General features: G+C 51.4%; 2 protein-coding genes across 2 annotated transcripts in view; one reads left to right on the top strand and one right to left on the bottom strand.

Moving 5' to 3' along the window:
- Window positions 1-7541: 7541 nt before the first annotated feature.
- Window positions 7542-12779, bottom strand: LOC308676464 (solute carrier family 35 member G3-like; the record flags this gene model as incomplete). Its single annotated transcript, XM_081342278.1, is given in 3 exon segments — window positions 7542-7631; window positions 7635-8750; window positions 12408-12779. Coding segments are annotated over 3 exon segments (1209 nt in total). The 5' UTR covers window positions 12411-12779.
- Window positions 12780-13689: 910 nt separating this feature from the next.
- LOC308676038 (zinc finger and BTB domain-containing protein 4-like) overlaps window positions 13690-14071 on the top strand; it is a 23860-nt gene continuing 23478 nt past the window's right edge. Inside the window, exon 1 of the mRNA XM_081341748.1 lies at window positions 13690-13788. The gene's annotated coding sequence lies outside the window, so the exon portion shown is untranslated. The remainder of the gene's footprint in view (window positions 13789-14071) is intronic.

Below are 14071 nucleotides of genomic sequence, written 5' to 3' on the forward strand. Positions count from 1 at the left end.
TCTTAAAGTTGGCCAGTTTTTGAAAAAACAGCGATTTAGACCAGGGCTGTCCAACTTCGGCAGCCGTAAAGGTGTGGACTTCAACTCCCAGAATTCCCCAGCCGATGTGACTGGGGAATTCTGGGACTTGAAGTCCACAAGTCTTTTTAAGTTGCTACTGTTGAACACCCCTATTATTTAGACAATAATAGAATATTTCCTTGATATACCATGTTTCAATGGCTTTCAAAGGCAGTTAATAGTTTAACTAGATCAGACCATAAGCATGATGGGAAAAGCTTATTAAAGTAATATTTTTGTTGCAGTTATAAGCTTTTGGGGCTCAAAAAGACTAACCTACCACTTAGTGGGGGGGAAAAGCAAATTAAGGAAGAATGGAGTGTGTGTGTGCGCGCACACATATATATACATACACATACATGTATATACATACACATGTATATACATGTATGGACAGGAAGGCCTGGAGGAACGTTGTCCATAGGGTCGCGATGGGTCGGACACGACTTCACAACTAACAACAACATATATATGTATATATACACATACATCATACATACATATATATGTATATACACACAGACACACACAGAGATCTTCACCTACAACCACAATTTCTGTTGGTCAACAAAGTGGTCGCTAAGTGAATTGTGGTTGCTTGTTTGAAGCCGGCGGGAAAGGTTGCAAACTGGCGATCCCCTGGTCCAAATTTTGGATCACATGATGGAGATGCTGCAATGGTTGTAAATGCGAGGACCTGTCACTGAATAAACGGTAGTAAGTCAAGGAGTACTGGCGCCTGGAGAGCTCCTACTCCCAGGGTGGAGAACCTTGGCTCTTTTATGACTTGCGGACTTCAAGTCCCAGAATTCCTTAGCCAGTCATAAGGCTCATAGTTCCCTGATGCTGGCTGAGGAATTCTGGGAGTCGAAGCCCACAAGTGATCAAAGGGTCGTAGTTCCCTCAGGCTAGCTGAGGAATTCTGGGAGTTGAAGTCCACAAGTGATCAAAGGGTCGTAGTTCCCTCATGCTGGCTGAGGACTTCTGGGAGTTGAAGTCCCCAAGCCATAAAAGGGTCATAGTTCCCTCACGCTGGCTGAGGAATTCTGGGAGTTGAAGTCCCCAAGTCATAAAGGGGTCACAGTTCCCTCACGCTGGCTGACGAATTCTGGGAGTTGAAGTCCACAAGTCATAAAGGGGTCATAGTTCCCTCACGCTGGCTGAGGAATTCTGGGAGTTGCAAGTCCACAAGTCATCAAAGGGCCACGTTTGAAGACCCCTGACCTATACCGTTCTGGACAAATGGCTGTCCAGTCTCTTCTTCAAAGCCTCTTGTTGGAGCACCACAACTTCTGGTGGCCAGCTGTCCCACTGGTTACTTGTTCCTCACTCTTAGGAAGTTTATCCTTAATTCCAGGTTGCTTCTCTCCTTGGTTCAGTTGGAAGGGACCTTGGAGGTCTTCTAGTCCAACCCCCTGCTCAAGCAGTTGACCCTTTACCATTTCAGACAGGTGGCCACGCGGTCTTTTTTTTTTTAAAGCCTCCAGTGTTGGAGCTCCCACAGTTCCCCTGCCTATTTGGTCTCAATGTTAAGAAGTTTCTCCTTAATTCCAGGTTGCTTCTCTCCTTGATCAAGTTTCCACCTGTTGCTTCTTGTCCCGCCTTCAGGTGCCTTGGAGAATAGGTGGAAACCCCCCCCCCTCTTTTGGGGGGCAGCCCTCCCCCAAATATTGAAAGACTGCTATCATGTCACACACATACACACACACACACACCCCAGTCCTCCCTTTTTATTAAACCAGCCAAAGCCAAAGGGCAGAGACTAATCCAGGCAGTGGCCAAGAAAATAAGAATATTGCGAAAGCCCTGAAGTTGCAGAGAGGCAGGGGAAAAAAAAGGGCCAAAGCGGGCCAGCCTGCAGCTCAGAAGCACGCGGGAGCTGGAGTCCCCGCGTGTTTGCAGAGCGTGAGGACGGCGCCAAGGGAACGTGCTGAAAAAAGTAAGAGGCAGGTCTGGTTACGTGCTTCCCTCGCTCCTCTGCCGCTGCTTTGGGTCTCCGCTAGAGGGCGCGAGCGGCCTTGCAGAGCCGGCCGGCTTTTTTGCTGGCTTCGCGGCCATCCCGCCCAGCCTGGGATGCCAGCCAGCTCAGCCCGGTCCTTCGTGGCTGCAAATGGCTGCGGGGGCCCTTAGCAAGCCTGCGCCAGGCGGGCGGCCATTTCTGTTGACGGGAGCGGAGGAGGCATTAGCAGCCGCCACGACTCAATCAAGACTAGAGCTGGAAGGGACCTCGGAGGTCCTCTAGTCCAACCCCCCCCTGCTCAAGCAGCAGACCCTTTCCCATTTCAGACAAGGGGCTGTCCAGTCACTTATTTTTATTTTATTTTTTTTAAAAAAAAAACACCCTCCACCACAACTTTTTGGGGCAAAGCTGTTCCACCGGTTAACTGTTCTTGCCGTTTGGAAATTTCTACCTTGGTTCCGGGTTGCTGCCGGAGCTTCAGAATTCAGCAGGATTCGAACTCGGGGGGGGGGGGCAAGGTGCTGCTTGCTTGCCTTCTTGCAATCACCCCCTCCTCTCTTGGCAAAAAACCAAAAACAAAACCCACCCAAAACCTCTTCCTTCCTCGGAAGACCCCCCCCCCATGTCCAGATTTAACAGAATAACGGGAGTTGGAAGGGACTTTGGAGGTCATCTAGCCCAACCCCCCCCCACCCTGCTCGATCGGGAGACCCTGTACCCTTTCAGACAAACGGCTGTGTTCTTGAAAGCCTCCGGTGTGGGAGCACTCACAACTTCTGGAGTTGGGAGAGGGGGGGGTCCTTTGGGATGGGCCGTCGAGGACACACACAAACACAAACACACAAACACACCTCCCCCACCTCACACCTCTTTCCCCCCCCCTCCGTCCCCAGCAAGAATTGCCTTCTGATTTGAAAGTCTTAACTATCAACGCCTATGGGCCCAGGTCTCCAGCCTGGAAGGGCCTCCGATTACATTTGCACCTTAGTGACCTCCTGCGGGAACCAGGCCCTTCCCCTCCCTCCCTTCTCCCCCTTTCCCATTCAAATCTTGTTTCCTAATCAGCCCCCAAACTCCCTTTTCTAAATGGGAGACCCAAGGGCAGATCCCCTCCTGGTGGGACACACGCCCGGCCACCAAGTTTCCGGTCCTCATGAAGGGAGGGAGGCAGAATGGAAGGCTGCTTGTTAACTCTGCCTCCTGTTGTTCTCCTAAACTCCTCTCTCTCTCTCTCTCTCTCTCTCTCTCTCTCTCTCTCTCTCTCTGCCCGGGCCCGCTGAGTCACAACTTTGGAATTTAGAAAATAATCAGGTCGGTGCGGTCGATTCTGCCGGCCGGAGAGAGAGAGAGAACGGTTGGCAGAGGAACGGACCCGCCAGGAATTGGGAAATCCAGGGAAAGGGAAAAATAAAAAATAAAAAATCACCCGTGACGCATGGGGTTCCTTCTGCAGATCTGAGAAGAATATCTACATATTTTTAAAAAAGGCACCAATTTTGGGGTGGCCTTAAAAGACGAAGCCAAGTCCTGCCGGCATCATCATCATCCCCCCCCGCCAAAAAAAAGGGCGAGGACGCCAGCTTTGTGCTTAAAAGGAGAAGGGCTGGCTTTGATCTGCGAGAATAATTCAGTTTAATTTCCTTTTCTGGGCTGGCCGCCATGCCCCCAACGCCTCTCTTCCTTCTCCAGCATCCTGGCTCCTGCCCCGGCATCGTCGCCACGATTAACCGGGATGGTTTTAACTAACTGGAGACCGTAGAGAGGCAGATTGAAACGGTCCAGAGCTGAGTGAAGGCTAAGGGGACTTAAAGGTAGTCCCTGACTTACGACCACATTTGCTAAGTGAAAGTTTAGCCCCTTTGACCAGTTGGCTTCTCGCCGTTCTTAAGCGAATCCCCTGCAACGCTTAAGTTAGGAAACACGGTTGTTAAGTGGATCTGGTTGTTAAGGGCATCTGGTAGTCTTCCGGGGAGGAGAGGACCATAAAAAGGGGAACACGGGATGGGAGGGGTGGGTGGGCAGGGGGGGGTGTAGCCAGATCCCACCTTAACTCTGGCTAAAATTAGGGTGTAAGTCACCCCATGTTGCTTGGATGGGCGGCATATCAATTTAATATAAAAATAATCGCAGCCTGCTGAAGAATGGAATTAGAATAGAATACAGCTGGAAGGGACCTGGGAGGTCTTCTAGTCCAGCCCCCTGCTCAGGCAGGAGAACCTATGCCATCTCAGTCTCTTTTTAATAATCTCCAGGGATGGAGCGCCCACGATTTCTGGTTTCCAGCTGTTCCACTGGTTAATTGTCCTCACTGCCAGGAAGTTTCTCCTTAATTCCAGGTTGCTTCTCTCTTTGATCAGTTTCTAACCGTTGTTTCTCGTCCTTCCCTCTGCATCTCCTGAATCTTGTGGCATGGAGTTCCACAAGCACTTTATATAATAATAATAATAATAATAATAATAATAATAATAATAATAATAATAATAATAATAATAATAATAATAATAATAATAATAACAACAACAACAACAACAACAACAACAACAAAACAACAACAAACAACAATAATAATATTAACAACAATAATAATAATAACAATAATAATAATAACAATAATAATAATAAAAACAACAACAACAACACAGCATTAACCATGGCAACTACAGTAGTCTTTTTAGCTGCATGTACAAAAATAATGTTAAATTCTGCATTATTTCTCAAATTTAATTTATTTGGGACGGGGTGGGGGGCTCGACATAAAGGATTCTGTATTTCTGCATCTGTCTGGAGCAGAGTTCCTCAATTTTGGCTGCTTGACGATGAGTGGACTTCAACTCCCAGAGTCCCCCAGCCAGCCAGCGTGGAATTCTGGGAGTTGAAGTCCACCCATCTTAAAGGGGTTAGCTTGAAAAACCAGGCCTGGAGGCAGGATCTGAGGCCCAAAACTCTCCTTCAAAACCATGTTTGAAAATCAACGGACGCTCCAGATGGAACCCCCCCCTCTCAGAGCCCCCCCCCACTTCCCCTTCCTCAACATATCCATTGCAAACGCAAAACAACACAAATGCTTGTCTCACAAATTCCGCGGGAGCCTCCGTAGACCCTGCGGGGGTCTCGCTCCTGGCTTCTCGGCCTCACCCCAAAGGTCAGTGGGTCTCGGACTAAGCGTGCCATCCAGATGTCCGGTGGCCTGGCCTGGGGGGCTCAACAGGCACACCTAGGCAGAGGGCGGCTTCGTGGCACAGCCAAGATTTTTGGAAAACAAAAATTGCCTGCTTCTTTGGTGGATCCGTAAGGATGACGATGGCTTTGATGGATAAACACCCATGGCTGGCTAGCCATCCCAATTCCTCCCCCAGCCTCCAAGATTTGGCTTGGAATTCGTTGATGGTTCTCGGCACCACCAATTGCCCACTCTTGTGTGGCTGCCACAAGGCCTCTGCTGGTCTTCTTCCAGGCCTCCCCATCAGGGATGGTGCCTGCTTTGACCAACTGCCTCCTTAATCTCCTCGATCCCTTTCTGCTGTACAATCTGCCGGTTGGTGCCTGCTTTGACCAACAGCCTCCTTAATCTCCTCGATCCCTTTCTGCTGTACAATCTGCCGGTTGGTGCCTGCTTTGACCAACTGCCTCCTTAATCTCCTCGATCCCTTTCTGCTGTACAATCTGCCGGTTGGTGCCTGCTTTGACCAACTGCCTCCTTGGCGTACTTGATCCCTTTCTACTGTACAGTTCGTGCCTGCTTTGACCAACTGCCTCCTGAATCTACTAGACCCCTTTCTGCTGTACAATCTGGTTGGCGCCTGCTTTGACCAACTGCCTCCTTAATCTCCTCTATCCCTTTCTGCCGTACAATCTGCTGTTGGTGCCTGCTTTGACCAACAGCCTCCTTAATCTCCTTGATCCCTTTCTGCCGTACAATCTGCTGTTGGTGCCTGCTTTGACCAACTGCCTCCTTAACCTCCTCGATCCCTTTCTGCCGTACAATCTGCTGTTGGTGCCTGCTTTGACCAACAGCCTCCTTAATCTCCTCGATCCCTTTCTGCCGTGCAATCTGCCGGATGGTGCCTGCTTTGACCAACAGCCTCCTTAATCTCCTCGATCCCTTTCTGCTGTACAATCTGCCGGTTGGTGCCTGCTTTGACCAACAGCCTCCTTAATCTCCTCGATCCCTTTCTTCTGTACAATCTGCCGTTGGTGCCTGCTTTGACCAACTGCCTCCTTGGCGTACTTGATCCCTTTCTACTGTACAGTTTGTGCCTGCTTTGACCAACTGCCTCCTTAATCTCCTCGATCCCTTTCTGCCGTACAATCTGCCGTTGGTGCCTGCTTTGACCAACAGCCTCCTTAATCTCCTCGATCCCTTTCTGCCGTGCAATCTGCCGGTTGGTGCCTGCTTTGACCAACTGCCTCCTTAACCTCCTCGATCCCTTTCTGCCGTGCAATCTGCCGGTTGGTACCTGCTTTGACCAACAGCCTCCTTAATCTCCTCGATCCCTTTCTGCCGTGCAATCTGCCGGTTGGTGCCTGCTTTGACCAACTGCCTCCTTAACCTCCTCGATCCCTTTCTGCCGTACAATCTGCTGTTGGTGCCTGCTTTGACCAACAGCCTCCTTAATCTCCTCGATCCCTTTCTGCCGTGCAATCTGCCGGATGGTGCCTGCTTTGACCAACAGCCTCCTTAATCTCCTCGATCCCTTTCTGCTGTACAATCTGCCGGTTGGTGCCTGCTTTGACCAACAGCCTCCTTAATCTCCTCGATCCCTTTCTTCTGTACAATCTGCCGTTGGTGCCTGCTTTGACCAACTGCCTCCTTGGCATACTTGATCCCTTTCTACTGTACAGTTTGTGCCTGCTTTGACCAACTGCCTCCTTAATCTCCTCGATCCCTTTCTGCCGTACAATCTGCCGTTGGTGCCTGCTTTGACCAACAGCCTCCTTAATCTCCTCGATCCCTTTCTGCCGTGCAATCTGCCAGTTGGTGCCTGCTTTAACCAACTGCCTCCTTGGCATACTTGATCCATTTCTACTGTACAGTTCATGCCTACTTTGACCAACTGCCTCCTTAATCTCCTCGATCCCTTTCTGCCGTACAATCTGCCGGTTGGTACCTGCTTTGACCAACAGCCTCCTTAATCTCCTCGATCCCTTTCTGCCGTGCAATCTGCCAGTTGGTGCCTGCTTTGACCAACAGCCTCCTTAATCTCCTCGATCCCTTTCTGCCGTGCAATCTGCCGGTTGGTGCCTGCTTTGACCAACTGCCTCCTTAATCTCCTCGATCCCTTTCTGCCGTACAATCTGCTGTTGGTGCCTGCTTTGACCAACAGCCTCCTTAATCTCCTCGATCCCTTTCTGCCGTGCAATCTGCCGGATGGTGCCTGCTTTGACCAACTGCCTCCTTGGCATACTTGATCCATTTCTACTGTACAGTTCATGCCTACTTTGACCAACTGCCTCCTTAATCTCCTCGATCCCTTTCTGCCGTACAATCTGCTGTTGGTGCCTGCTTTGACAAACAGCCTCCTTAATCTCCTCGATCCCTTTCTGCCGTGCAATCTGCCGGATGGTGCCTGCTTTGACCAACAGCCTCCTTGGTGTACTTGATCCCTTTCTGCTATACAATCGCTCCATCCTCTTCCTCGGCTGGATGGCAGCTGATGTTCTGGGCAGTGATGATGGCGATGCTACCCAAGATGACGCCGGCTCCCGTGATGTCGAAGGGTGTGACGGCCTCCCGTAGCACGTAGTACTGGATGGCCAGGGTCACCACCACTTCGGAGTGCAAGACAGCGCACACCAACGCCGGGTGTGCTTTTGACACTGCATAGCTGGTGCACAGGAAGGAGAACAAGGCCAGGAGGCTGATGGTCACCACGTACATCCAGGTGACAGGACTGAGCACCAGCACTGGGTCCTGGAGGATGAACATCATGGGAGAGCAGACCAAGCTTCCCACCACGCCAAAGAGGAAAGCCACGGTCATCAGCTTGGCCGGGAAGTCCAGCGTTCGGAAAATCACCAGCCCCAAGGCCAACGCCATGCCTCCCGAGCAGGCCAAGCCGTAGCCGAAGGTGTTGTATATCTGGGTGCTCTTGTCCAAACTCAACAGGTCCGGCACCACCATGATGATCAAGCCCAGCGTGCTGCCCACCAGCCCAAACCAGTCGTAGCCCGTCAACCGGCTGTTCTCGATGCAGAAGGCCAGCAAGACGGAGGAGATGGTGGAGGAGCCTTTCCGCACGGTGGCCGCGTTGCCGCTGGGCACCATCATGAAGGAGCTATAGGCGCAGCCGATGGAGATGACGTTGACCGAGGCGTGGAGCAAGGTCCGCTGGCGCACCTCCGAGGGCCCAAAGCACGGCACCTTCCGGTACTGCAGGTAGCCGGCGAAGAGCAGGTGGAGACAGCAGCGGAAGAAGATGATCTCCAAGGAGGGCATGCCCGAATCCTCGTTGACGATGCGGCTTAAGGGGGCTACAAAGCCGGCGGGCACGCCGCCCCCCAGCAGGGCCACCAGCAACCCCTTCATGCTCTCCGAGAGGCGGTAACGCAGCCAGGCCGGGCGGCGAGGAGGCGGGGCCGGAGAGCAGGGTGGGGAGAAGCGCAAGAGGTCGGACACCATCCAGATGGCTGCATTCCCGGACGGTCCCGGGTCCGAGGCCATCGGGGGCATCTCTGGGGACGGACGGAGGGACGGACGGAGCCCGGGGCCCTTCCAGAACTGGAACCCAGCCTGCAGAAGAAGGAAGAGGACACTGGAGGACAAGAAGCAACGGAAGGAAACTCAGCAAGGAGAGAAGCGACCTGGGATTTTCCTGACGGTGAGAATGCTTAACCGGTGGAACGGCTTGCCACCAGAAGTTGCGGGTGCTCCAACCCTGGACGTTTTTAAGAAGAGATTGGACAGCCGTTTGTCCGAAACGGTGTAGGTAGGGGTCTCCTGCCTGAGCGGGGGTGGGTGGGTGGACTAGATGTCCTCCAAGGTCCCTTCCAATGCAGTTATCCTGAGGCGGCGATGGGGAGGGGGCAGCTGGCTCGGTTAAAAAAGCCACAATGGATGGTGGACACTGGGGGGGGGGGGAACGGTGCAGTGGGAGCTATTTTTGTGTGCGCTGTGTCGCTCTCTTGACTTTTCTGACTGCGCTGCCCACTGGCCCCAGCACGCTGCCCATATTTAGCCTGGCAATCAAAGGATCTTGCCGTGGATGATGGTGAAGGTTGGACCAAAGGTGGACTTGCACAGGCTTTGTAATAAAACATGTTCTGTAGGGTCAAAGGCCAAAGTTAGGAGTCCTGTCTAAACGGCTCAGCTAGTTCTTGACTTAGAACCATTCGCTGTAAGTTGCATCGCCCCTAAAAAAAGAGCAACCGAGGGCCCTTTTTCAGACTTACGACCGTTACAGCATCCTCGTGGTCACGGGATCAAAATTTGGGCTCCCTGGCAACTGACTCATATTTATGACGGTCGCAGTGTCCCGGGGTCAGGCGATCCCCTTTTGCGACCGTCTGACAATCACGGACCACGGAGAGGCCAGGGTGACTTAATAACTACACAATTCACCGAACAACAGCAGTGATTCGCTTAACAACTGTGGCGAAAAGTTCGTAAAATGGAGCACAGTAATTAAAACTTTGGCTTCCTTTGCAGTCATAAGTCAAGGACTACCTGGAGGCCTGCTAAGCAGCTGTCAGTGACATTGACATTCTAGTCAATGAGATTTTTCTTATCAATTATTTTCTACTCAATGACATTTTTTAAAATCAATTACATTTTCTAGCGAATGACACTTTCTTAATCAATGACATTTTCTAAATGTCATTTTTCTAATCAATGACATTTTCTAGTCAATGACATTTTTCTAATCAATTACATTTTCTAGTCAATGACATTTTTAATCAATTACTTTTTCTAGTCAGTGACATTTTTAAAAATCAATTACATTTTCTAGTCGATGACAGTTTCTTAATTATATTTTCTAGTGAATGACATTTTTCTTATCAATTACATTTCTAGTCAATGACATTTTCTTAAATACATTTTTAGTCAATGTCATTTTTCTAATCAATTACATTTTCTAGTCAATGACATTTTTAATCAATTACATTTTCTAGTCAATGACACTTTCTTAAATACATTTTTAGTCAATGACATTTTTCTAATCAATTACATTTTCTAAATGACATTTTTTAATCAATTACTTTTTTCTAGTCAATGACATTTTTCTAATCAATGACATTTTCTAGTCAATGACATTTTCTTAATGACATTTTCTAGTCAATGACATTTTTTAATCAATTTTTTTCTAGTCAATGACATATTTTTTTTTAGCCAGCGTTTGCTGTTTTGTGTTATCTGCTCCTGTGGGAGGAAAAATAGATTTCCAATTGGCATTTATTCTGAGGACTAGAAACTTGGTGGTTTGTTTTTTTTTTCTTCCCCAAAGCCAACCAGGATTCCTGGCCTAGTGAGAAAATTACCGTCTAACAAAGGCAGTGCACGGCTAGGATACGATACAATCTGACACCGGTGTCACTTTCCATCCTATCTCTCCCGTCTTCCTACAGCCTAATGCTGCCTTTTTCTCCTAAAAGGGTTAGATAAAGAAAAAAAAATTGTTGTTTATCTCTGCCTTGCTTTGGAAGGGTGGCTTTCTATCCTCGTTAATTCAGATTTTTAGAGAGGAGGAAGTGCAGGTGAAATGATGGAGAAGGGGCATATGCGGGAGGACACAGGCTCAGGGGCGGCACCATCCCACAGTGTGCCTTGCACACACACACACACACACACACACACACACAGATTTCCCCCAATCCTGGCCTTTGTTGTTCCTTCCTGCAGGCTGATGGTGTGCAAGTGTGTGTGTGTGTGTGTGTGTGGAGGGGGGGTCTGCTGGAGATGGAGAGGCATGGGAAGACCCCTATTTTGAGGGAGGAGAGGGGGACACACCCACCTCTAGCCTTGGCCTGGCAACCTCTCCTCAATCACCAAACGGCGATGACAAGGCTTCAACCACACATACACACTGATCTGGCAGCCTGGAAGGCATTGTGAGGTCATCCCTTATCTCTGTGACCTCACAAGAGAACGTCGGAGTTGGAAGGGACCTTGGAGGTCTTCTAGTCCAACCCCATTCCAGACAAGGGGCTGTCCACTCTTTTCTCGAAAGCCTCCAGTGATGGAGCAGCCGCAAGGTCTGGTGGCAAGCCGTTCCACCGGTTAATTGTTCCCACCGTCAGGAAGTTTCTCCTCTCTCTCCCGGATGAGCTGCTGGGAGGGGGGGTCCCCACCTGCCCGTGGCCAGCTGGTCAGAGACCACCAGGGGTTCTTGCCCCCCCCCAGGATGGCAGAAGAGGGACACAACCTTTCCTCCCTCGGGTGGGGGCCAAGGAATGCCTGAGGCGCCCCCCCTGCACAAGGGTCAGCCCCCCAACTTAATAATAATAATAATAATAATAATAATAATAATAATAATAATAATAATAATAATAATAATAATAAAGTTGGAAGGGACCTTGGAGGTCATCTAGTCCAACCCCCTGCTCAGGCAGGAAACCCTGTACCATTTCGGACAAATGGCTGTCCAGTCTCTTCTTAAAAACTTCCAGTGTTGGAGAAGGAAGGAAGGAAGGAAGGAAGGAAGGAAGGAAGGAAGGAAGACAGTCGGAAGGGACCTTGGAGGTCATCTAGTCCAGCCCCCTGCTCAGGCAGGAAACCCTATACCATTTCGGACAAATGGCTGTCCAGTCTCTTCTTAAAAACTTCCAGTGTTAGAGAAGGAAGGAAGGAAGGAAGGAAGGAAGGAAGGAAGGAAGGAAGGCAGTCGGAAGGGACCTTGGAGGTCATCTAGTCCAACCCCCTTGCTCAGGCAGGAAACCCTCTACCATTTCAGACAAATGGCAGTCCAGTCTCTTCTTAAAAACTTCCAGTGTTGGAGAAGGAAGGAAGGAAGGAAGGAAGGAAGGAAGGAAGGAAGGAAGGAAGGAAGGAAGGAAGGAAGGAAGGAAGACAGTCGGAAGGGACCTTGGAGGTCATCTAGTCCAACCCCCTGCTCAGGCAGAAAACCCTCTACCATTTCAGACAAATGGCTGCCCAGTCTCTTCTTAAAAACTTCCAGTGTTGGAGAAGGAAGGAAGGAAGGAAGGAAGGAAGACAGTCGGAAGGGACCTTGGAGGTCATCTAGTCCAGCCCCCTGCTCAGGCAGGAAACCCTCTACCATTTCAGACAAATGGCAGTCCAGTCTCTTCTTAAAAACTTCCAGTGTTGGAGAAGGAAGGAAGGAAGGAAGGAAGGAAGGAAGGAAGGAAGGAAGGAAGGAAGGAAGGAAGGCAGTTGGAAGGGACCTTGGAGGTCATCTAGTCCAACCCCCTGCTCAGGCAGAAAACCCTCTACCATTTCAGGCAAATGGCTGTCCAGTCTCTTCTTAAAAACTTCCAGTGTTGGAGCATTCAGAGCTTCGGGAGGCAGGTGGTTCCACTTTCTAGACCTGAACCCCGACTGGGCTGAGCTAGTGGGCAGCTCCCACTTTGCTTGCGCCCCACTGGTCCATGAGGCGGGGGCACACCCTGGCAGAACGGCCTCTGAGCTCAGGGCAAGACCACCAAGAGCCACCCTGTGTGTGTGTGTGTGTGTGTGTGTGTGTGTGTGTGTGTGTGTGTGTTACCAGATCTCTCCCTTGCCCCCACCCTGTTGGAACCTGGGTCACTCTGCCCAGGCTTGCAGGGGTGTCGCACAGACGAGCACACACACACACCCCGTCTCTGATTCTCTCTCCTTCTGGTCTTCCTCCTTTTTCTCTCCTCCTCCCCCTCTTCACTTCCTTCCCTTCCTCATCCTCTCTTCCTCCTCCTGATCTTCTCTTCTCCTTTTGCCCTCTCCCTTCTCCTGATCTTTTCCCCTCTTCCTCCTCCTTTCCCCCTCTTTCCCCTCTTCCTGCTCTTCCTCTCGGCTTCTGCTTCTCCTTCCGCTCTTCTTCCTCTCCCTCCTTCCTCCTCCTTTCCCCCTCTCTTCCCTTCTTCCTCCTCCTTTGCCCCTCTCTTCCCCTCTTCCTGCTCTTCCTCCGGCTTCTGCTTCTCCTTCCGCTCTCTTCCTCTCCCTCCTTCCTCCTCCTTTTCCCTTCTTCCTCTTCCTGCTCTTCCTCTGGCTTCTGCTTCTCCTTCCGCTCGTCTTCCTCTCCCTCCTTCCTCCTCCTTTCCCTTCTTCCCTCTTCCTGCTCTTCCTCTGGCTTCTGCTTCTCCTTCCGCTCGTCTTCCTCTCCCTCCTTCCTCCTCCTTTTCCCTTCTTCCTCTTCCTGCTCTTCCTCTGGCTTCTGCTTCTCCTTCCGCTCTTCTTCCTCTCCCTCCTTCCTCCTCCTTTCCCCCTCTCTTCCCTCCTTCCTCCTTTTTCCCTTCTTCCTGCTCTTCCTCTGGCTTTCTGCTTCTCCTTCCGCTCGTCTTCCTCTTCTTCCTCCCGCTTCTCCTCCTCCTGCTGCTGCTGCTCTCCCCCTTTCCAATTCCTCCTCTTTTTCCTCCCTTCTCTTCTCTTCTCCCCCTCTTCCCCTCTTCCTCCTCCTCCTCCTCCTCTCGCAGCCGGGGCGGGGCGCGGGGCGGGGCGCGGGGCGGTGACGTCAGAGGGGGCGGGGCGTCGGGCGGGCGAGACGGCGCTGGCTTCTCCCGGCCAGGCGGGCGGGCGGGCGGGCGGCGGAGGCGGCGGCGGCGGCAGCATGCGAGGCGCTGGCGGGGCGATCCGCCTCCATCTTGCGCTGCCCCCGGACGGCCGGCTCGGAGGCGGCCAGGTAGGCGACCCCCCCCCCGCGGCCCGGCTGGGGTCCCGGCTGCGGAGCCTCTGGGGGGGAAGGGCGGCCGGGAAGTCGCTCCGTCCGGAGGGCGGCCATTGGGGGGGGTCGTGGAAGAGTTGCCCCCCCCGAGTTCCTTTCTTTCCTTTCCTTTCCCTCCCTCTCTTCTTCCTTCCTTTCTTCCCTCCTCATCCTCCCTCCCTCCCTCCCTCTCTATCCTTCCTTCCTTTCCTCCCCCTCCCTCCCTCCCTTCCTTTCCCTCCTTCCCTCCTTCCTTTTCTTT

Source organism: Vipera berus, assembly GCF_964194415.1.
Source record: "Vipera berus genome assembly, chromosome: W".
In the NCBI taxonomy this organism is placed as follows: domain Eukaryota; kingdom Metazoa; phylum Chordata; class Lepidosauria; order Squamata; family Viperidae; genus Vipera; species Vipera berus.